Source organism: Furipterus horrens, unplaced genomic scaffold (genome assembly GCF_987537825.1).
Source record: "Furipterus horrens unplaced genomic scaffold, mFurHor1.1.pri manual_scaffold_17, whole genome shotgun sequence".
In the NCBI taxonomy this organism is placed as follows: Eukaryota; Metazoa; Chordata; class Mammalia; order Chiroptera; family Furipteridae; genus Furipterus; species Furipterus horrens.
In genome coordinates, this window is record NW_028327187.1 from 96,410,230 (window position 1) to 96,435,354 (window position 25,125).

Genomic DNA, 25,125 nt, shown 5'->3' on the forward strand with positions numbered 1-25,125 from the left:
TTGATAAGTTAGTTAAGTTTTAGATGTTTGTTATCATCAAATTTACATTGTTACCACGGCTGGTCCTTAAAAATCAGCAAAGATTGTTTTCTTTAGGTTTCTCCATGATATAGTACTTTAAAACAACTGCTTAGTTTTAAGTGGAAAAGTAATTCCAGAAGTATGTGGAAGCCAGCCATGTAAGCCTCTTAAATGGGTTAAATGAATATAAATTTCACTAGATCAACTTAGTCCTGCATTCTGGCTTTCTATTTTAAAAGATATTTATTTATCAAATGAGACTAATTTTTTTCCTGAACCAGAATTTCATCTTCACATGTCACTAACTTTTAAATCTTTACCAGTCTTGTCAAAGTATTGGATCGTCTCCCTTTAAAATTAGACAAGGACACCTTTTCTTACCCCTTTTTGCTCATATCTTTATTTGTGTGGGATTTTGAGGTACTAGTAGATGATCAAGTTTTTATTCCTTTTTTTTTTTTTTTTTTTTTCATCACTGTGTGGTTGCCTCTCACTCGCGCCCCCAACTGGGGACCTGAGGTGCAACTTAGGCATGTGCCCTGACTGAGAATCGAACCAGCAACACTTGGTTCGCAGGCCGACACTCAATCCACTGAGCCACAGCAGCCACGTTAAATTTTTTATTCTACATCATCTTGCCTTTGGCACCAAAAACTCCCAAAACAAAACATCCTACAAAAATGTGGCATCATGGTTCCCAAAGAACAAGGAAAATAAATCTAGGAGACTATTTTTGTCTCTGAATAGCTTATTAACTTAAGAGGTTTAAAATGATCGTTTAATGAGCCATGTTTCAAGATAATGTCACAAATACTGATTCTGTCTTTTCAAAATATACATTTATTAGTCAAAAAGATGTTAAAAAATAGAAGTTGCAGCTTCTGAGTCATAAGTAAAAAGGAACACCCACAAAAGAACTCAAATTTTTGTCAAAGGGGATTTTACTACTCTCATGTTTTAAGGTCCCTAAACCAAATGTTCATCAAAATGCTACCATAGTGCTTTGTGAATGCAACCTGGAGTCTATTCCTAGCACTGTTAGGTGACTTAAAGAGAGATTGAAATGACCTCTCTCCTCTTACCTGTCTTCTCACACATAGCCAATGAGTTAACTTCACTGAATCATATTCATTGATTTCCTAACAGGGAGTAGGCATTAAACTGGTCCAAAATCAGGCAAGTCAGTCAGTATGCCAGGCACTGTACTCCTAGATGGTGAGAGTAAGGTGGTGAATGAAACATTTTTTTTTTTTAAACAGATTGATTAAGTAATATATATATGCCAAGTTCTCTAAAGGAGGATTTTAAGTTTGACTTCTGTGGGAAGATAGAAGAAGGGATCTCATCTGAAGAAGCTTGTTAACAGGGAACTGGTGGGAGGGGGTGCCAGCTTGCCAATTTTATCTCCATATTTATTTACTAAGGGGGTGTTTTTAATACTGATCATGGGCGACTGGTTGTCGTCCATCTTCTTGGATTATTATTAGCTACCATAAACCCATCAAAAGCTTTTTAGTTGCTTAGAGGAAGGTAATTCCAACTAGTCCTGGTATGGGTTTTCTTCCTGCTTTTCCAAACAGCCAAGTTTTCCAAATTGTAGTCTTCTTCGGTTTTATCCAAAGATTGGAGAAGGGACACTGTTCAGTGTAACAAACTCATCGCAACTTTATAGAAATATTATAGTTAGAAATTACTGTTGAGAAATACCTGTACCCACTAGATAATATTAGTTATCGCCCATGTTAATGAAAGCTTTCGTGGTAAGAAACTGCCATCATTAGCAGTGATGGTGGCTTTCCTTTTTTTCTAAGCACTGAAATGTGCTTTAATAGCAAGGCTCTTTGCTAAGAACTGTATACAATAGTTTTATTTTTGTGGAAAAAACACCATATTTTATAGTATTTAGATGACAAATTGCATTTCCACCAAATTTCTAAGATAGAATTCAGTGAGGCAGCTAAAATGCCCCTTTATTTGTTAATGAAAGAAGGATGCATATGCTTCTAACATCAACACAAAGTAACTCAAGACTTGAACAAAACTGTCATGGATTGAAAATTAGTAACTTATATGATAATCATAGGCAACCAGAACTTTCCAAAATTTTGGCAAAATTGATCTGCACTTTGGTTCTTAGAGTTTGTTGCATCACTAATTTGGATGGTTACCTTGGGTCATTTATGTGCTTAAAATCAGGCTGGTACTGTACTTTTTAAATCCATAAATGGCCTAAAGAGTAGGACTCTATAACTGTATCACTTCTAGCCCTGGCTGGTGTGGCTCAGTGGGTTGAGCACCAGCTTGTGAACTGAAAGGTCGCAAGTTCGATTCCTAGTCAGGGTACATGCCTGGGTTGCAGGCCAGGTCCCTGGTTAGGTATGTGCGAGACGCAACGATCAGTGTTTCTCTTCCTCTCTTTTTCCTTCCCTTCCCCCCTCTCTAGAAATGAATAAATAAGATCTTTTTAAAAATTATATTGTTTCCCAGCCTAAGTGTCCATCAGTAGAGAGAATTATGCTTAGTGAAATAAGCCAGGCAACAAAAGACAAATACCATATGATATAACCTAATACAGAAAACTAATGAAAAACACAAACAAACTAACAAAATAGAACCAGAGACATGTAAACAAGGAGCAGACTGACAGTGACCAGAGGGGAGGGGGAGGGGGAAAAGAAGGGAAAGAAGGGGAAGGGTTTAGTCAAGGAACCTAGTATGAATGACCCATGGACATGGACAACAGGGTGGGGATTGACTGAAGGGGGGTTGCGGGGAGCAATGGAGGCAAAAATGGGATAATGGTAATAGAAAAACAATTTTTAAAAAAAAGATACAGAACAAGCAAAAATATTCTTTGAAGTCAAAAACCAGGACAACTTCTTAATTGAAAACACGCTCCAACTCTACACTTATCTTGATTGTTAATTTCATGGCTGACTTAACGGATACCTTTAAAAGTAGAAGCATTTATAGCCCAGATTATTAATATCCCACAGCTCAAAGGCCCCTGTTCAATCTCAACTTTCTTGCCAACAATAAGCGGGGAACAAGACATTAGGACTAGTGGTCTATTCAAAATAAATGGTTGAATGAGAAATATATTAAAAAATAGTATTGTTTCCAATTTGATTAACATGGATATGTACAATAGGTGTTTCTCTGATACACCGCTTCACTTTGTGCTGCACAGTGCACACATGTCTATATTGTTTTTCATTTTATAAAAGACAGCATTCTTTGCTTTAAATATTTGTTTGCACATTAAGAATGTTCGTTTTGATGGTAGTTGTTTGAAAAAGAGGAGGTCGCTTTCATTATGGAAATTAGAACCCAAATTCTTTTCATTGCCTTTGTGTCTCCGTCTCATGGAATAGTGGGAAACTAATCCAGCACTGACGGATTTAGGTCAGAATGCAGAGGAGCCAAGGAAACAAACTTTAAACTCACTCAATAATGGTTTCGGTGACCCAATTTGTTTGCCACATGCACACTAACTTTAGGAAGTTAAATACATTATTTGATACCTCCAGAAAGGTTTCCATGTTGCTTTTGCACAAAATAACAGCACTGTTTTGGTTCATTCTCCATATATGAGGACATGGCCTTACTCTCCAAACTCAGAAGTATGTAGTATTGATTTCAGAATAAATTCTTACATTACACTTGCTGAAAATAATTAAATGCCATAATTTCTGACAACGGGAGTGAGCTGGGAAAAAGACACAGTTTTCAGTGAAAGATGAATATCTTGGGGAATGTGGGTTTGAAATGTTATTCTGTAACTGAACTTGTTTTCCTTAAACATAAACCATCTGAGTACTTCCAATTTCAGACAACAAAATGGAATAAGCAATACTGAATTCGCTTTCTGAATTCTCACCAATACAACTAAAACAAATTTAAATGTTTTGCTAGGAATGTCTCCTCCCTGTTAATAAAGGTATTTAGAAGAACTGAAAGTTTGCTGGGAGGTGAGTGAAAAGATCCAGTTCATGTGGATAAATTTGAGCAAACTTGTGGGTGACCTGTGAGTTGGTGTCAGGATGATAGGTTGAATAGTGAAGTGAATGAGTCTTTTTATTTTAAATAAGGGTGGCAGATCCTGTAGGTTTTTTGTTTGGTTGGTTTTTTAACAATTTTATGTATTGATTGTAAGAGAGAGGGGAAGGGATAGAGAAAGAAACATCCATCTGTGAGAGAAACATGGATTGGTTGCCTCTCCCACACCCCCAACTAAGGATCTGGCCTGAAACCCAGGCATGTGCCTTGACTGGGAATTGAACCAGTAACACTTTGGTCTGCTCAATCCACTGAGCCACACCATCCAGGGCTAGTAAATGAGTCTGATTGCAGTCATGGATGTTTTGGTTCATATAATTTTCTTTTGGAGAATTCAGAAGTGAAAATATAAGTGCCTGTCTGGCAAATTTGAATGATTATAAAAGTTTTTTAAAATCAGTGTTTTAATTTGTGATGAGAATTACAGAAAAGTGAGAATCATTCATTAAAACATTCGAGTACATTTAGGGAAATACTACCCCACCTAAAGTGGGAGTTTAAATTTAAGGTTAAAAATCTGTTTCTTTATTGCTTTTTAACTATGTCTAATTTCCTAGAAGTGACAGTTGTGTGCTTAGGGATTTACATACAGTAGAACTAATCTCAGTTTATAAACAGTACCTACAGAGGTAAATATGTTAGCCTGTGTTTGACAAGTTAAAGGTTTTGAAATAAGATGGATGAAGGAAAGCTGTAGGTACTCGTGTGGAGCATTGACCTTGGCTCAAAAGTGTGGAAAATGTATCATCATTAAGTTTTTGCCTTTCCTGAAAATCAGAAGTAAATTTTGACCATGAATTCCCTAAGGAAATGGGAATTTTCTGATTTAGCAGTTATGATGTGGCCATAGAATTTTCATAATGTGATGGCAATTTCAGAACTGTGTCATGTTAGACTGTAAAATAACTTGGCAAAGTTCAGCAAAAAACTAAAGCATTTCTAGGCATTGGAAACTGGTGCCAGCTAATACAAATACCTTGAAAGAGGACTTAAATTTAGTTCCTGCGTTGCATATTAATTGTGGACTTGATGTCATTGTGGGATGTGGGAGAAGCTGCAAATCTCAATGCCCCCCCTTTCCCCTCTTAGTTCTTTGTACTGGCTTAAGAATTAAATAGACATGAGACAGATTAACAGGAGAAAATAACCAAATTCACTAGCTATGTAATTACGAGGTTCCATAAGAATATGGAGCCCTGGGACAAATAGTGCAGGCACTTGAGGTATACACACCATTCTGGAGCTAAGGAAAAAGGAGAATAGTGGTTGGACATTAAAGGGGAGAAGGCAATTCACATGGAGATGAAAAGCAGATGATTGGTAAACAAACGCTCTCGGCAGTCTTTAACAATGGGACACAGGGAGAACTTTGATCAATGAGGGGCCTTGGGAGGTTCCGTTCCTCTGTCTATTGCACCTAGTTCCTGGTAAACTGTAGCTGTCTGTCACCATAGCCTGCTTCCTGGAGAGGTCCTCTGTCTTAAGTTCTTTTAGGCAATGGGGGGGGGGCGTGAGGGTTTCTTTTTGAGTCTTTTGCTTCTTAAACATAACCAGGTTAATAAAATCAATATCCCGCAAAAGAGGTGGCCAACTCTGCTCCCTCTCATTATGACATAAGGACTGCCTAATATTTTTTAAAGGTTTTATTTATTTATTTTTAGAGAGAGGAGAAAAAGAGGGAGAAAGAGAAAGAATGAAACATGAATGTGTGGTTGCCTCTCACACGCCCCCAACTGGGGACCTGACCCGCAACCCAGGCACATGCCCTGACTGGGAATTGAACCGGGAACTCTTTGGTTTGCAGGCCAGCACTCAATCCACACACCCACACTAGCCCAGGCAAGACTGCCCAGTTTTTGTTCTGTAGCTGCAAGGCAAAAGATAACTAATATATATATATATATTCATTATATATAAATAAGTATATATATTCATTCTTGTTATTTTTTTCCTTTTTTTATCTTTTTTTTTCTGTTAAAGAAAGCACTAGGGGAGAAGTACACACTTATCTTGAGCCTTGGCTTCCATAGATTCTCATATGCCTCCAGTTTGTCACTGGTTCATTTTGCCAAAATACTCTTAAGTGGACCCTGACGTACATTATGACAACCTCTTTTCCAGTTTGATTTCCAGATCCAAAGCATTCTTCCTAGCCCATTCGAGCCCTCTCAGGTTTATGGACCAAAAATATACATTACTTCCTCAAAACTGATTATCATTTGTTCTTTCAGGTCTTAGAAACCAAACTCAGATTTCAGATCAGCTGACCTGACGTTGAACGGTGACCAGCTTTAATAGTGCAGAGCAATGCAATTTGTAAAACACCACCATGGCCATTGATGTTCTGCAGAACTGTTTCTATTCACTGTTCCACTTCATTATCAGTATATCATTTATAAAAATGTGTAAAATTAATGCAGAGTAATAAATCTGTCTAAGGACTTTTAATACTTCATCTGACTAAATACTGTGAGGACTATAAAATTAGGGAACTAAGACTGATATAGAAATTCACCAATTATGAACATTTAAAATAGATGATTTTTTAAAAAGAAATGGGGCTGAAAATTAAGAATTTTATGACACTTTAATTTGTTTTACAAACACTGAATATGGGATAGCAACTACTTCTGGCATGCAGACCTTCTAATGGAAAAACCATTAGTGTAGAGACAAGTTTTTCTGATCTTTAGTATGTTATTGTAAATTGCCCATCCTGTAGTATATAACAAATATTTTACATGTATATATTCTTTTCAAATCTACATTTGGTAGATAAGTAAATACCTATGTAAACATAAAGCCTAGCCTGTTTTAATGGCCATTAATAGGTATCCGTAAAAGTATTTTTCATTTTTAAAAATTCCCCATATTCTAACCTTGTTCAGTTATAAAGAAAGAAATGAGTGGGATGAAGGGGAAGGGACTAGTTAGAGAGCCTGTATGAATGACCCATGGACATGGGCAACAGTGCAGGAATTAACTGGGAGTAGGGGGTGGGCTGGGCAGAGGAGGGAAAAGGGGCAAAACTTGGACAACTGTAATAGAATAACAATGGAAAACCCTTTAAAAAAGGAAAAACTATGAAAATGTGCAAAAATACAGATGAATCTCAGAACAACATGTTGACTAATTATTGCATTTACATGAGGTTGAGGAATAGGCAAAAAAAAAAAAAAAAAAAGTCTACAGCAGTTGCCTGGGGTTGGAGGATTTGATTCTAAGAGGGCACATAGAACTTTGCGATGATAATAAACATGTTTTGTATCTCAATTTGAATGATGATAATCGTATCGTATCGGCAGCCGTCCGTCTCGAGAGACGATGGTGTAGCTTCTTAAGAGTCTATCTGCACCGCCGAGAATGGTTGTGCAGTCCGACTCGGGAGTGACACGGTATCTGTCTCCTCCCGTGTTGTATCGACATCTTGCGATGATGCTGGAGTGTCCTCTCCAGTGAAGCTGAAGCTACAGAGCCTGGGCAGGGTGATATGGAGGGTCTGCTGTTGCCCATGCAGCAGACCCCCCCTCTCTTCGCAGCTGAAGGGTCCAAGGGAAAGACGGAGTCAATACAGCTTGGTTTCAGGTGCGCCGCAGGAGTTAATACTAATGTATATATTTATCAGAAGTTGTTGAACTTAAGATCTATTTTACTGTATGTAAATCATTCCTCAATAAAGAAAAATAAGTGTTCACGGGGAAGAAAAAGAAAGAAAAATGGAAATGCTATCAGGCCAATCTACATAGTCCCTGACTATGTCATCTCACCTGTAAAGCAGATCCTAATATTTGGACAATGGATTTTAGCTGTTGACTGCAAGAGACACACCACCAGAAGCATGTTCTTAGCTCCAGAATGCATAGTGCTCAACATTGAAAAGTGCCCCAGGCTTCTTTGACTGTGGTAGCCATATTGAACCATTCTTGGCTTCCTGATTGATGCTCAACTGGTCAGCAAGTTTCAGCTTTGATTCTGGGCAGCCTGCCTGAGTGAATCATTGCAAATGGATAGTGACAACAATCCCCAAACTTGGCACTGTCCACCAGAGATAAAGCCTCAATACTTCAGTCTGAGCCCCAGCCTCTGGCTAGGACAGTAGCAAACATAGCCCAATTCTAGTCTCAGAAAATAAAATGGCTTTTCTGTTAAGTAGGCATATCTGTAGCTGTGGATCAAAGGGAAGGATAGCAATAGCACAGGAGTGGTGGTGCTGATGATGGGCCTTTTTGACTTTGTGTCCGGACTTTTTCATTAGCCACAACCTCAGTACTAAAAATAAATATAGGACATCTAGAAGAAAATCAGAACTGGTTGTATTCATTTACTTTTTACAACTATTTCCTATGCTATAAGAGGTTCCCTTCCTAATTAGGACCTGGACCCTTTTTAATAACTGTTATTCTCCTGGTGGCTTCTTTTACATTTTACATGGTGTTCCATATGGAATAAAGTATTACTATTTTAAGGAAGTTCAACATTATGTGAGATTAGGATTTTTTGCAGTTTTGTATTGCTTAATTGAATAATCATCACTTTGTTCTCCTGTATTACTACTCATTTATCAACTTGACTTCATTATGAATTTATCATTGTCTTTACTTAGAAAGAAGTTCAACATTTAAAATGGTGCATACAATCTAGAGCAGGGGGCTAGCAACTACATCTGGAGGGTCAAATCCAGTCCACCACCTGTTTTTGTATATAAAGTTTTATTGGGACATTTCCATGCTCATTCGTTTGTGCATTATCTATGGCTGTTTTCAGACTATATGGCACAATTGAGCCGTTGCAACAGAGATCATGACCCAGCAAGCAAAATATATTTACTATCTGGCCCTTTATAGGGAAACTTTGCCAGGCTTTTTCTATCTTAGTCTATCTTTATAAAATACAAATAAATATACGTATTTAAGCTACTATTTGAGGAGATTTAAAGTAGAGGAAGTGATCAAAATTAATTTCTGGTTTATTTGGGGATGAAAATGGAAATAGTCACATGAATAGCATTTTATGCATATTGGACTATGTGAAAGGGCTTATCGGAAAAAAACATTGTATTGTAATTTTAAGATATTTTAAAATGAGTATTTGCATTTAGGTATTTTAAAATTCTTATTTATTGAAAATAATTTGTAGGAAGTTGTTGAGAGTAATAACCATTTGATAAAAGTAATAGTACAACTAGAAAGTATTCAGCATGGGCTCTCTTAAACAAAGTCTCCAGGAACTGCATAGATGGTTGAATAGATTTCATTATTTTCTTTGTACCCCAAACACTTTGATATAATGAAAATTTGATTTATTATTTGGAAATTTTAACTTCCAAGTTTTCATAAATATTTGTTATGTTAAAGTGCAATATAATTGTGCAATGTATAAATTTTTTCAAAGAAATTTAGAGACTTCCAAACGTAAAGATTCTTTTTTTTTCCTAATTCAAAGCTACATGCTGTTATGAAATAAAAAGCCATAGTATAAGTATCCTTTTAAACTCTAGTTGAAAGCCAGGTGACACTTTTGTTTGAAGTTATATGACTTTGTTACAAATAGGAAGCAGGAAAAAATCTTCCCCACTTTCTTGTGATTCACCTTTGTATTTTAAGAACTGGATTTCTTCTGTTTTCCCCTTTGTTTGTTTGTCTCCTAAAGACAGCGTGAGTTCTGGTTCAGTGCCAGCTATATATCCAGAATTGATTAGGAGAGGAGGATGTACAAGAGGACCCACAAGGCAGGGATAAACAAGTATAAATGAAAGGAGAAAATATAGGGTATTGTATGTTCCTCCACTCACCTTTTATCCTCCAGCAGTAAGAGTGCACTTTGAAAGGTTTCTAGAGAGATAATTTCAGCGTGCAACATCCACATATCATGAGTTCTTGACTTTGGATAGACTACATTGCAATGTAAGCATGGATTAAGTTTGTTTTCATTTCCTGCACATACATTAAAGTGAGAGCCAGAAGAGGCACCCTGGTACTTCCAAACAACCCATTGCTGAAGAATGTACTCCTCTGTGTCATTTTCTGTGATGTTTCCTGAGAAGCTGGATAGCGCTTTCATATATTCACTTTGCTTGTTCTTAGAGAACATGTTGCTCTTCTTGTGGAAAGGAAAATGGGCCAGTTTTCTGTCATGCTATTTCTACCTCTTTATTTTAAAAGGAATGACAGATGCATTTCAACGAGGCTTATGTTTCACTCAGGGAATGGGAGACTCTTAAAGTATCCATGTACAGGGGCCCGCACATAGGAAGTGGTCAGTCTGTTTACTGTCTCCGTGCATGAATGAAGAAAGGCACTAATCAGCCGGAGTTCCTTTGGGCTCCTGGTGTGAGTAAATACAGCAGTAAGGTTAGAGTGAAATGAAAGAGGGGAGGAAAAACGAACAACAGATCCCCCTGATGCTAATTTGTTGGGGGGTTGTTTTAGTGAAGCAGAGGAGGGGAGAATGGCAAGTAAAAACTTGATGGATTTTTGTTTTGTTTTTACTTTTGAGGGTGGTGGGGGTTGGGTGTGTGTTTGTGTGTGTGTGTGTGTGTGTGCAAGCGCGCGTGCCTGCGCGCGCAGACAATGCTTTCCAAGAAAGGACAGCAATTAAGAAAAAAATACTGCTGCCACAAGCAACAACGTGGATGGATATGAGGATCATGAAAGCCTGACACAAAACAGTTAAAACCATTTATATACAGTTTAAGAGCAGGAAAATGACTCCATGTGATAGAGGCCCATAGCCCCTGGGGAGGTGAAAGACTAGGAAGGGGCATGAAGGCATGTTCTCAGTGATGGAAATATTCTGTCTTAATCTGGATGGTAGTTACTAGGGCATATACTATATATTAAAATTCATCGAGGTCTCTACTTTCTGTACTTAAGATTTATGAACTTCATATAGCTCAATCGCAAATTAAATAATAATAAAGAAAATAGGTCATGGAGGGGGCATTAAATTGAACATGAATGCTTAAAATAGGATCCTTGGAAGGAAAGCATGGCACACTCCTGGTCAAAAAACTGCTGAATTTAACGTAGGAAACTTCTCTGAAGAAGGACATTTATAGTACTTTTTGTTGCAAAACATCTCAAGCCCCAAAGGATGCTTAGCATGCAGTAAATTCACATCCATTTAGCAGCAGCAGGGTAACGGCTGCTGAGCACAGTTCTCTCGATTCCTTGAGGACTTCCTGCTTAAAAGCAACGTCTTTCTTTTTCCTTTCTAGATTGGCAGATTGCTACTCTGGCTTTACTCTTGGGCGGGGCTGCCATCATTCTCATTGCGTTCCTGGTGGGTTTGATTTCTATCTGCGTGGGATCTCGAAGGCGCTTCTACAGACCTGTTGCTGTCATGCTCTTTGCAGCAGGTAAATGTGTTCATTTCTTTCAAACAGGTATTAAAGTTTCATGAACCGATCTACTGTCCTCTCTTATGCAGAAGCAGTATGTAGTTGCTGCATTGCATACAAATTGAGAGGCATTTGTTGTGTTTGAAGGTAAATTGGCTACAGGTTTGTCATATTATCAGTTTTTAGTGTGTTAAGCATTTCACAGAGCAAAGTGGCAATTTCTAAACTTCTAAAAGGTGAATAAATAATAGTTCTTGACAGGGTTGTTGCCTTAGGAATTACAGCAGATGTGTTTACTAACAGTCTTCTCACATCCAGTTTCCACCCCCTCCCTTTACTTCCCCCTTGGTGATCTTAAGGTGACATTATTGTTTCTGACAGGAAACTGAAAGAAAATTCCAGTATATGTACCTTTAAAGGTATAAATCTACTTGGACATAAACATGGTTATACTGAAAAATCATAATGTTTCATTTAAACCCTCAGACAATTGAATTGTATGAGGTCAATGGCATACTCATTAATTTAACAACCATCATTGTATGAAGCATTCCTTGATTAAAATATCACCCAAGGTAAAATGAGCATTTTACTAAAAGGCAGGTGCCTCCTTTAAAAAGAGGCTAATAAGAGTAAAATCCCAGTGCATTGTTTCATGTGTTTCAATTTCCATTTATAAGGATAGCCTTGAATAAGCTGTTCTTTATGACTCAAACCGAAATATTCTTGCGGTGCTTTCAGTGTTACCCTGTCAGTCATATCTGATTTGAACACTGCAAAATAAGCCCCTGTGACTGTCAATAATGAAGACATTGACAGAACCTTCTGGGCTATTAGGTGGATTTTTAAAACACTGTATAAAGATGGGAATAAATGAAATGTCTGAAGATTTGAAGGGTACTAAATCAGAAGTGTTCTGCTGCCCCCTGCTGTTTGTTTATCTTCTTATACCCATGAAGACTGATCAGAATGTGTCATAAAAATGAAGGTCCGCAAGGCTGAGGGAATGCAGAAGTACATCTGATTGAAATCTCCTAAGTGACTTGCTCAAGATCACATACATTACTAGTTATACTGGTCAATCTAGTGGTTTGTCACTCCTAAATCCCTCACTCATTCAGCTGTTTATTGGGTGCCTATTCCAGACCCAGTAAAATACCATTACAAAAAAAAAAAATATTTTGAAATCTTAGGTGGTGACTATGATATCAATATTTTGTTGATCTGTGTAATAAAAGGTCTCTATTGCGAATCATATAGTACAACATGAAGAGTCTCCTAAAGAGTCCATCACTGTTCTCTAGTTTATTTCTTGCTTCATGAATTTACCATGGCTTTTTCTATTTTTTGAGTGAAATAACTTAGATATTTTAATTGTAGTAGAAGTTTGTCTTTGCAGCTAGGATTTATTAACATAGTAGTTAATTGTAATAGAATTTCTTGATAAATTGTTCAGAAATGATATACCATTCTTTAAAGCTGGAATAATGTTTTGAACAAATTTTAGAATACTCAGAAATTTCTGATTTTAGGAACAACATAGAGATATTATAGGCATTATTTTATAAATATCTAATATAATTGTGCTACCTGTTAACTATCCCATTTAGCTTTTAACTTACCACATAATGGCATATGCAGGATCTATAAAGAAAGTTGTTGTTTATAGCATTTGTTATAAACATGCTTAGAAAAGTAACTGGACGTTTCCAGTTTTGTTTTGTTTTCTTGAAAAGTTCCATACGTCTTTCCAAGTACAGCAAAGTTCATGGAAATGTGAAAATAACTACTGGCTGCCAGAGAAAGCATATTGTAAACGACAGTAAGTTAAAAGTATTGGATTTGATCAAAACAAAGATTTTGATTGAGCTCTAGCTATCACAAACATTAGTAAATTATAACATAATGAAAGGAATCTCTACAGCAATATTCATGTAGTGTAATTCTACCCACTGAGACCTAAAATGAGCATTATACTGCTACATTTGAAAAATGCCCATGTGCTAGGATTTAATTTGACTCTTTCTCTTTTGACACTACTGTGTACGGAAACTTTTTTTTTTTTCTTTTCTTTTTTAATAACCATTAGTGCTCACTTTGCATATAAGCAAGGCAAAACTAGATGGTCATTTGAAACATGCCATGAAAGGGTTTCTCTCTTCCATCTGCAAAAGCCATTAAGGAATTGCCTGTAGCTGATTTCTGGAAAAGATATTCATTACACATAATAACCATCATTGATTTGGGCCTAAGATGAACAAGGTTGGAAAATCTGCCTATTTGAAATAACGCTAGCTTAAAATCATGGTTGTTTATGTTACTTGCTTTTTAGTAAACATACTTATTCTAGTGGTTGACTTGTCTCACTTGTAATTCAGTTTAGTGATTCTTTGCAAATATGTATTTGGGGCCATTTCCCCACTTTATTCATTGTGGTCTGCTTGAAAGTGGTCTGCACTTCTCTTTTCTCAAAATGTTTTCTTCTTCGAATAATATGAAGCCTTATCGTGGTGTTCACACACATGGAGAATGATATCTTTCTCAACAAAGAAATACTCTTTTCTGCCGAGACATGCACCACATAAAATCAAAACAGATACAGCACTACTGCTTGGAAACGTTCTGCACAGGCCTGCATATTTACTTCATTAACTTGGTACCATGTGATGTGCCTGGTACTCTTGAATCACTTGATAAGGTTGAGTGAAGGATGGAAAGATGACTAAGGTTTGTGGCTTGTAATCTGATAAGGGGAAAAAAGGCATGTAAATAGCTAGCTAACTGTAATTCTACTTTTCTTAAGCCATTTCTCTCTTTGCAATTTATGAACCAGCAAGTTTCATGGGACCACAAAGCTAAGACCAACATAGCTCAAAAAAGTAATAGTTGCAACACTGATTATTTCAGTTATTCATGTTTTAATTCATTAACAAATATATGTTGGAAACCTACAGTATGTGACTGTACTTTGTGTTTGATAATATACTTTGAAGAGTTTTTACTAAAAGGTGACGATTAAGTAATATAAAGCCAGCCAAACAGATTTTAAAGGTTTTTTTTAATCTTCTCTTTTTCTTTGAGGTCCTTAATTCAGGGTGGGCTCATTTCCTGCTTGAACAGCTGCTAGAAGAGCTAAGAGCTAGCCATCATTGCAGCCCATCTAAATCATTGTCCCATTATTTCACATCTCTCTTAGTTGCTGGTCCTAGAAGTCTAGACTTCAGAATAAGCTGTTATCTATCATGTTGATTATAGTAATTAACTCAGCACCTACCATATGTCACACCGCTAGATGCTTAGCATACTCAATCTCTGAAAATAATCTTAAGATTAGGTGTGTCTTTTCCCTCGTTATCAGTGAAGAAATAGGTTCAGCAAGGTTAAGTTCCCCAGGGTTATCCAAGTGGTAAGATGCAAAGTTAGGGTTTCAATTCAGGGCACCTATCTGACTTAAAAACCCAAGTGAGGATTCACAAGTCATCTTTAATTGAGTATGCATAACATTTAGAGAAACAAGAGCCGAATCAGCCTTGAATTTTGAATTCAGCTGCCAGCTGCAGTTGGAATCCATCCTGTAACTCCAGTTACTCCATCTGGGGAGCAACACATAAAGGAAATCAGCAACTTGAGATGTCATAAAGCCCACAAACTGATCAGTGCAGCACAATTGAACCGTAGCACATCAGGAAAGCTGCGCACGTTTCCAGTAGAGTTGACTATAGCACATTTCTTATTGTGGGACTGACAATGATAGATAATATATGATAACATTCTGATAACTGGCATCTAGTGGTCATGGAGACTCCATGAAATTAGAGGGGCTGCCTCTTTCTGGGTCTTTTATTGTCCGGCTCTGCAGATCTTTTTATGTCCCACAGGGAGTTAGGATTTTCTTTTTCCTTTTTTTCCAAGGCCTTTAATACAAATGGCAGAAAATTCCCAGTCTTTCATAACTCAGATTTTAAATAACACAGTTCTCACTAATTGTATTATTAATAACGATGTTTATTTCATATATCTGCAAAAAAAGCCACCTATAAATGACTTGATGTGAAGTGATGATTTTTTTCCAGTGTCCTGCAACCCTTTCGCATCTCTCAGCTCTGATAAGAGGCTTGTGTATTGCAGGCCTCCTCACTGTCCTGTAACACAGTGAGATGACTGGAGGTATTGTGAGTCTAGATTTGGATGGGAAAATTAGTGTCCAGCTTAAATTTCAAACTATCCTTTGGCCAGAACAATTTGACAGTATCACTGCCAGTAATTAATTTCACATGTATGATGATTTTTAGCAGTTATAGATTACGTTTTAAAAAGAAAAGAAATCGATAATTTCATATTAATCCTTCACGGGCAAATGTTTTCGTTCTCCAAATTATCATTTCCTCTGTGTACATGGTGTATTTAGCAATCGGCTGCTACATCCTATCAATTCTGTCTTTAAATTATCTTCTAAGTCTGTAGCTTCTTCTCATATACCACCATTACTGCCTTAGTTGAGGATAATCTGAGTCCCCAAATTTGAACTTTCTGTGCTTTGTTTTATTTTTCTGTGATAACATCTGACTTAAACTGCTACGTGATTCCTTCCTTCCCCTCTCCTAGAATCCAGTTATTCGGTTTTTCTTTTGTAGTCTTTTCTGTACATTCCCTGGTCTTATGCTCTGACGTCACCTTTGTCATCACTGTACACGAATATCCATTCAGTGACTAACTTCCTACGGGCCCATCCTTCTCCAGTCCCTTCCCCTTATAGTCTGTCTCACACACACACACAGGTGGTGTGTAGTTCTGAAATACAAATCTGCTCTTGTCACTTGTCCCCTTGGTTTGCCTGGAGGCAGAACCTGATACAAGGAATCAAGTGCAAGTACTTTTATCTGGAAGGTAAAAGAAGGGAAATTGAAAGTGAGAAAGGGAAGGGAAGGCAGCCAATAAAGAGTACATTATCAAACCGGTTGTCACTGTAAGCAGCTGGAGCTTAATCTTCCTGGAAAAAATTTGAAAACCAGTATAGAATACACACCTCAGAGCTTTCTCACAGGAAGAACTAGAGAATGCGGGGGTATTTATAAACCAAGTTCTGCAAATCATTGGGAAGGACTGTTGATGACAAGAGGAGATAGCAGTGTTAATTACACAGAACACCAAACCTACCCTACAGTCAGAAAATGTAGCTGCAGTAGCCAGCGGAAAAGCCACGCACAGCCGTGCAGGTACTGATCAGTGCAAGTCAGGCTGTGCAGTGGTGATATGAGACCCTGGACAGAGCACCAACAGCATCTGCAATTAAACCTGCGAAATGTCTTCCTGTAGAAACCAGTTTATTCCTTTTATGACACATTAAGGCTTTTGTGGTTTGAGCCAAACATCTCCCACATGAATGTACCCTTCATTCCACCCATGTGAATTTTCTGTAGGCACACTTTCTTAGACCTCTCAGCTGCATACAAACTGCTTCTTCTTGAAAGGCATCTTGCTCTCCTGACCAAGTCCTGTCTATCCTTCAAGAATCAGTTCAGCTGATGCTTCCTCTCTGAAGCCTGCCCTCCTTTCTCCAGGCAGAATGGTGCTTGGAATAGTGTTAGAGCTCAGTAAACATGTGGTGAGTGGCTTACAAGTGAACATACTGTACAATAGGAAATATCAAAGGGCAAGAGCCATGTCCAGTCTGTTTTATTCCCTCCCCCTAAAACACAGTGGACATCCAATAAATGTTGACACATGGAAATAGTCCTTTAAGAAAATAGTGAACATTCCAATATGGAGTATTTTGGATGTTTCGGTATTGAAAACATTGCAAAACATCCCCTTAAAGAAAACTAGCCATAGCACAAGAATTAGTACCTGTAAGTTCTGCTCATGCACACAGTTTCACGGTCAGTAGTGATGTTGCCTCTTTGTTAAAAAGTGGAGAGGGGGATTCAAGTGAACCTCAAATTCCCTTCACATTCTAAAGTGCTACAAAACTTCACATTCATGGTCTCTGAGTTACAGGGTAGGGACCACCACGGCCAGAGCCTATTATGTTTCATTGATTGGTGGTCAAGTAAAACATGGCAGTAGTATGGTGGTATTTTCTTGAATTCTCAGCCCTTTGGGCTTGTTTCCTTTGCAGCATCTGCGAAAGACAAGGAGGCATTTTGGCTTGCATAGATGTATTTTATTAAATGGAGAAATTTATTTGCAAGTGCAGGATAATATTTTTGTTTTCTCAATTTTGCTATTGCATGCATTTCTCTGTGATTCCAGAAGTGTAAAATAATTCACAGGCATAAAGCATTTTAGGATAATTTTCATCTGGCTACAATACAATACAGTTTTATCTCAAAGAAAGCTGCTCGGGAGAGTATGCCAGTGGAACCTAATGGAGTTATATTTCCACCTTTCCACTAGAGGGAAATTAAGTTATTATATTATACCTTGGAGGCCAAATAGTTGCTAAATAAAACACACTGAAATGAATATTAAAAGCAGTCTAGCTAAACATCTCACTCCAGGGACTGGTTGGTTCACCAAAGAAGCAGTTTAATTCTTTTAGAATATATTTCAGGTCAGTTATTACTTTTCTGTTCAAACTCCTCTAGCAGCTGCCCATCACATTTAGAATAAATTCCAGATCCCTGAGCATGGTTCACAGGTCCATCTCCGGCTGTCTTTTCCATCATCTCATGCAACTCACTCCCTTCCTTTCTCTCTACTTCGACCACAGCATCCTTACTGATGTTTCACCTCACTCAGTGTGCTCCTGCAGCAGGAGTTTTGCACTGCCTCTGCCCTGCCCTGGGGTTGCTGACTCCCTGCTATAGTGACCTGCACCGCCCACTTCATTCAGGTCTGAGCGCTAATGTCTCCTCCCCAGCAAGGTCTTCTTCAACTCTCTCTAGGAGAAGATAGCATCCTCTGTCTTGTTTACTTGTTTTCTTGTATTTTATGTCCCTTGGCAATGCCTGCCACATTCTATATTTGATTACAGTGGACTGCCTACCCATGAGGATAGCACTTTTGTGACCAGCACCTTAAACTGTATCACTTTAGGAACATTCAAGTGTTTATTGAATGAGTTCATTTGTTGAATGAGTAGATGGATTGCTGTTCCTAATTCTCATTCATATTTCAGTCCTATCCTGCCAGGATCAGTTGTAATTCGACTACTGACCAGAATACAGAAACCTTAAGGAGAAATACCTTTTTTTTTTTAATTTCACTTAGTAACTTTGAAGTTTTTCCCCCTATAGCTCATGGTTGATAGTAATTGACTTCTTGTCAGTATTAAGACATTTAAAACATGAAAGCACCCTTTCACAAAGGCACAGAGCCGATTGAATTTTTTTTTAATTGATACACATTTAGCACTTACTGGCCGGAAATACTATGGGTTATATAATATGCTGTCAGTTGTCCGAACAACAACTTAAACCATTTTTCCTGAGATTTTTAAGCTATCAACAAGGTGTGATTTCTATTTTAGATGCTGAGAGAGTCTTCTTTTTTAATGGACCTATTTATCCACTCGCTGTCAATAGTGATGTGGAGCTACTGACCTGTGTGGCAGGAATGTTTAGAATTCTTATATCAAGTTCCAGAAAGGTCACTAGCCCTTAGTTAGGGCTTCATAGAAAGTAATTATTTTGAGGAATTAATGCTTTCATCAATTTTCTGTACTTCATCAGTTTTATACTAGAGATAGATGACTGTTTAATACAGACTTTCTAGGAACATTAATCATATTGATAATAATGATCTTTTACAGGTACTGAGAACAGATGAGAATAGGTTTTAAAACACATAATTCCAGGTTAATTAAGCATACTATCCATCCTGTTGCTCTTTTTACAAACGTAATAAACTGTCTTTTTTATGTTATCAAAGTTTATCCTTCTACTCCTTGTTTACATTTTCATTGTTGCACTGTTGGAATCTGTAGTACTTTTAAGATGAGTTAAATAATAATCACTTCAGGCAAAATTTTACTTTATATGTATATGTATATATATATATCAGGGTTTACAAACTTTTTAAAATTAGGGACCAGATAGTAAATATTTAAGGCTTTGTGGGCCACATTGTTTCTGTTGCAGCTACTCAACTTTGCCATTGCAGTTGGGACAGTGCATAAATGAATGAGCCTAGTTGTGTTTCAGTGAAAAACAACAGACCAGATTTGGTAGTTTTCCAACTCCTGTTACATATTACTGTACCCCAGATATTTCAGTGAGAATATTGTCTGTTTCATAGAGTAGAGAATGGGGCAGGTGCATCCCATAAATTCTCTTGCAGTTAAATTGATTTATAAAATGGAAATGATATAATAGTTGACTCAACAGAAAGTCATGATTTTGAATGGAAGACATCATCTCTTGTGTAATCCCATGTCTCATATAAAGATATCCACAGAATAAATATCACACTCTATTTAGATATTTTTAAAGCCCTCTTTCCTGATTAATTGGCTTGTTTTATTTTATTATCTGACTCATCACATTTCCTCTTTAGCCCTGACTGAATGAAGATTTAAAGTGACTAAGGATTAAATAAAATCTATAAATGTCATCTGTTGTGTGTAATAGGGAAGGTATAACTGAGTGTAGCTTTTTGACAAAGGTGACTTTTGAGCCCCCTTTTAAAGATGAGGGGTGTGGACGGGATGAGAGGGAAAGAATGAAAATAGTTTCATCAAAATAGGACTTGCTGGAATATTGGGCTGAGGTAGATGATAGTGAGAAGCAGCAACAACGAAAGCACATCTTGATTCATGAGTGGATCTGTTTCATAAATACAAGTGAATTCCAAGTCCCCAGTTCCTCGGGAGCATAAATAAATGATAAGGGTTTTAGCTCATACTTAGGGTCACTATTCTTGGAGACCTACTTATAGGTTTTGCGTAGTGGAACAGTTAAACTTAACTAGTACTGCCTGCTATCATGCTAATAGTTACATACAGGAGTATGGAAAAGTAGGTTTACAGTTGTGAGTACACGGAACAGTTTATTCTTATTTATTTATTAATTATTGTATTATTTATTTGTACAATTGTAAACCTACTTTTGCCCACCCCTGTACATGTTTGTGATGTGAGAATTACTACTTTGAGTTCCCATATAAATTACTATATTGCACTAATTATTTTGTCCAAAACTATGATAGTGATTTACTAATTAATAAGAGTAATTCTTAATATATTGTTAAACAGAGAAAAATGGTCAATATTTTAAAGTCTATACCATCTAGAATAAGCGATGATTCAAATGTTTTGGCTTTTATGTTTATTTGGTTAAAAAGTAATTCTCATACCTATGTGTATTTATGTGCTTTATTATTTTATTTCCTGTAAATGTATTTTTCTAATTTTGATTTGCTTTTCTTGTAGTTGTTTTACAGGTTTGCAGTCTGGTCCTTTACCCCATCAAGTTCATTGAAACTGTGAGCTTGAAAATTTACCACGAGTTCAATTGGGGTTATGGCCTGGCGTGGGGTGCAACTATATTCTCGTTTGGGGGTGCCATCCTTTACTGCCTGAACCCTAAGAACTACGAAGACTACTACTAGAACGAATAGTCTCAAATTGGGGGAAAAAACGTCCAACAAGGATTACATCTGCATCTTTTCTAACTCACTGTTTTCTAAAACACTTGTGGAGTGTGAAGCAGTTTGCTAAGTTGATTTAATATCTTTTGCCTTTTGGCTGTCAACATCATAACCAGCTTTTACATCCATTTTAGGGACCTGCACAAATTAAGAGAGCTGATTAGACATAGGCAAATGCTACAAACTTCCAATATGTTCATGTCATTTTTCTTGACAAGTGAAGGGTCTATATGACAGCAACCATTGTGAGAAACTAGTTGGAATGAGAAATGCCCGATTCTCCTATTGCCTGCAGGGGAGCAGCTGGCATAAGCAACATTTAGAAGTTCCTTTGTTCTGACAAGGATTCCACTGTTAGAGTCCTTATCACCTGCTTTTCCCACCCAGTGACTTCATTGCCATTGTTTTTTTTTTTGCTTGAGTGAGCTCTTGAATAGTGAACTGCCCATCAGCATCTAATGGGAGTTCTGAATGTAAGTGGTTAATGGTACATATTCCATCTTCAAGAGTACTCTTTGGCAATCAGCATTTCCCTGGGAAGGGAGTCAAGACTTGGAGACAATGTGCTTTTCATTATGTGATTAGAAATTGTACCTCAGCCATATCTAGAATGAGGAAAATTGGGAGTCTCTACTTTCCTTGGGGCAACTAGAAAGAAACATGCATGAGTTGCTTTTGTCCTAAGTACCCGTCAAGTCATTTACCAAGCATCACAGCAAATAATTGTGCATATGTAACAAACTTAAATATTTTTATAGAAGATGGGCCATAAATGGTAATAAGTTATTCCCTAGCCCTACACTTGCATTTGCCTATTACACATAAAATTAATATTTGCTCTAGTGAAGTGATTTGAACACTAACCTTGTACACATTGTTAAGAGGCTTAGATCGGTATGCACACTTACTTACCGTACAAAAGTACATATTAAAGCTTTTTCTCTATGTTCTCTACTGTTTCACTGGAAAGTTTTAATAGATTTGTATAAGAAAAATTGAAATGGTGTTATTCTGAACGTTAATGATTCTCCTGTAAGCACTGTAGTTCAAAAGAGAGTAGCAATTAGGTTGATCATTTTGTTTAAAATAGAAGGCTGCTTTTTTTTCAAGTATTTTAAATGTCTTTATCAAAAAATAAAGGAATAGTGATAGATTTATATAAATGTCTAAATGGAATTCACCTGGTTATCACCTGGTCCTCTGACATTAACTAATGGGCTAACTGATTTGTGCACACGATTATGGTGGGTTTATGTTAAGGGAATCATTTGTTGACTGTTCAAATGGAAGGAAATATCAATAATAGGGGATAAGTTTGCAACTAATCTCACACTGCAAACTTGTCTATCCTGTTTAATATACAAATTTGGATAGTTTAATTATAAACATATTTTTATATCAAATATACAGTTCTAATATAAAAGTTATAAATAATTATTTTTGTTAACAAAAACACTAAAAAACAGTATTCCTGGTTTTGGCCCTCTCGCAGAAAGAAGCATTGGAAAATCATTTAAACATGCCTATGTTCTCTTGTATTGCAAAATCTGTTAAGAGCAGTACTGCATAAATAGTATTTAATAATTTGCTTTACCTCCCAAAGCAGAGTTCTGCTTTCAGCTTGTCTTAAGAACTGTTGCCAAAACAACAGAAAAATGAAACCTATTTTATTATTCAAATGCTTTAAAAAATTGCTTATCTTTTGACTTTTCTATAGAATCACAAAGTAAATATGAAGTACCAGGCTTATTCTTATTTTACCAATGACAGAAAAAAAAGTGATTAAATGCATTCTAGAGAGAAACCTTTATAAAAGTTTATGTTTCTATGTAGAATTGTAAGAAACTGAGTGGAAATTTTCCAGAAAGATGTTAGTATTATAGAATCTTTTGAAGCAATTTTCTTGAGAAATATACATAGTAAAATCTGGGCCAGACTGTCTTGCAGTTAATTGCATATTGTCAGAGCAGCATGAGAAATACGATATTTGTTGGAAAGGGATTTTGGCTACTAAACACTCTGTTTTGAGAGAACCTCTTTATTCCTGAATAATGGAAGAACAGTACTTTGGTGCTGACATCAATGAGGCACTTTTCTTAGTCCTAGTAGAGGATGCAGTGTGCTGTCAGAATAATATCACATGTCACATCTTACCAAGTTTTTATTCTCTGTCAATATGACAAGACCGTGTTATCGGCTTAAGGCACACATATTTGCAGTTTACTGAAAAGTAGATTTCTTATAACTTCCCCCTTCCCAGGGAAGAGCCCTATGCTATATTTCTTAATTTCTACCATCACCATTGTTGGAAGTGTTTCATTACTAACAAGCTCAGTACTATATGAGTTGTTGTTGCTCATCTGAAATACTGTTTCGTCTATCAGAATAAACAAGTGAATTTTCGCCTGCATTAACATTATGTCTACAGCTTCAGGTTTGTCTGATGTCTTACAAGCAAGACTGTTAACTAGATACCCATTGTTTATCTTAGAGAGAGAGATACACACACATATAGCAAAAAGTACTCAGCAGGGCTAGTTATTTGGATTTCTTGCACAACTGTTTAGCTTTTTGTAAGTTCAACATGTAAATTTTAAAGACAAATATAGAGAGACCTATGTGTTTGAAATATAAATGATATATATGGATTAGCATGTACCTGTATATTATTAAACATGCAATGAACTGACTGGTAAGTGACGTCTACTTGTATGGCTAGCAATGTAATTTATTCAGACTGTATTTTTGTACAGAGCAGCGCACACTAACCTATGCCTCTGTGTCCTCTTTAATGCCTAAAACTGTGCCTAGAAATTTCATCTGTCTTAAAAATAAAATATACTTCATGCTGTTCATGCTATTAGTTTCTCTATTGCTGTTCTATATTTATTATTTTAAAATACATGACATGTTTACGACTTAAATATGAATTCATGGTATACTGGTTATTTTTTCTAACAGTCCTCTGGGGGTTCCCTGTTTATCACTCCAGTGGTTTTGAGTTTGCAGTTTCAGGATCAGTTCTTCATTTCATGATTTTTGTAGCTGACATGAAGTTATCTATGTGGAAAAAATAGAAATAAAAGTGGTTTCACTGATGTGGCTTGGCTCTGTGTCTTCTCTACTGTGTGGACCCTTTAACAGTTTTCCAGATTATGTGTGCTCGGTTCATTTTCTCCTTTACATATCATTTTGAAAACACAGCTTAATGACATGCTCATTTTATATCAGACTTCTTTAAAACTACATTTTATTTCCAATTCTCAAGATTCTTTCTATCCTCTGCAGCTGAGTTATCTGAACAACAAAAAGAAGGAAATGTTTTTTTAAACTTTCTATTTTTTTAAATATTTTTTATTGTTATTCTATTATAGTTGTCCCACTCTTTCCCCATCTGCTCTCCTCTGCCCATCCCACCCCCTTTCTCCCAGTCAATCCCACCCTGTTGTCCATGTCCATGGGTCATTCCTACATGTTCTTTGTGTAGTCCCTTCCCCTTCTTACACCCCTTATACTCCTGCCCCTCCCCTCTGGTCACTTTCAATCTGATCCATATTTCCTTGCTGGTTGTTCTGTTTTGTTTGTTAGCTTATTTTTCTTCATCATGTTCCTCTTATAGTTGAGATCATATAGTATTTGTCTCTCACCAACTGGCTTATTTCACTTAGCATAATATTCTCCACCTCCATCCATGCTGCCACAAATGGTAGTAGTTCTTTTAAAGGAAGGAGATAATGTGGGCTATTGTTTTTCCTACTTTAATCACACAATTAGAAGCAGCCATAGTGAAAGTGTTTTTGTTTAATTTTCAGTGTTTGCAAGGTATATTAAAGCAGGCTTTCCTACATCGTTTCTATTTTTTAAAGAAGCACTCTAAATTTGCAGTACACATGTGCACACATGTATGTGTATATGTGAAGAAATCCATAAATTTAAAGTCAAAATTCCCCATCCTTGTGTACATAAAATGGAGAGCATACGTGGAAAGAAATTTCCACGTATAAGACAATAAAATACTTGTGAGATTGTCAGAAAAATTGTCTTAAAGTTATAAATAAGTATATATGATTGAGCAACTTTCCTGTTGGTAAATCAGTTTGAACATAAAACTTTTTGTC

General features: G+C 36.7%; 1 protein-coding gene across 1 annotated transcript in view; it reads left to right on the plus strand.

Annotated features, from left to right (window-relative positions):
* The window catches only part of TMEM47 (transmembrane protein 47), a 31,080-nt gene extending 6,975 nt beyond the window's left edge, over positions 1 to 24,105 (plus strand). Inside the window, exons 2-3 of the mRNA XM_090264380.1 lie at positions 11,297 to 11,437; positions 20,790 to 24,105. Of these exons, the coding sequence (XP_090120506.1) occupies positions 11,297 to 11,437; positions 20,790 to 20,968 (320 nt within the window). The 3' untranslated portion in view covers positions 20,969 to 24,105. The remainder of the gene's footprint in view (positions 1 to 11,296; positions 11,438 to 20,789) is intronic.
* Positions 24,106 to 25,125: the final 1,020 nt, after the last annotated feature.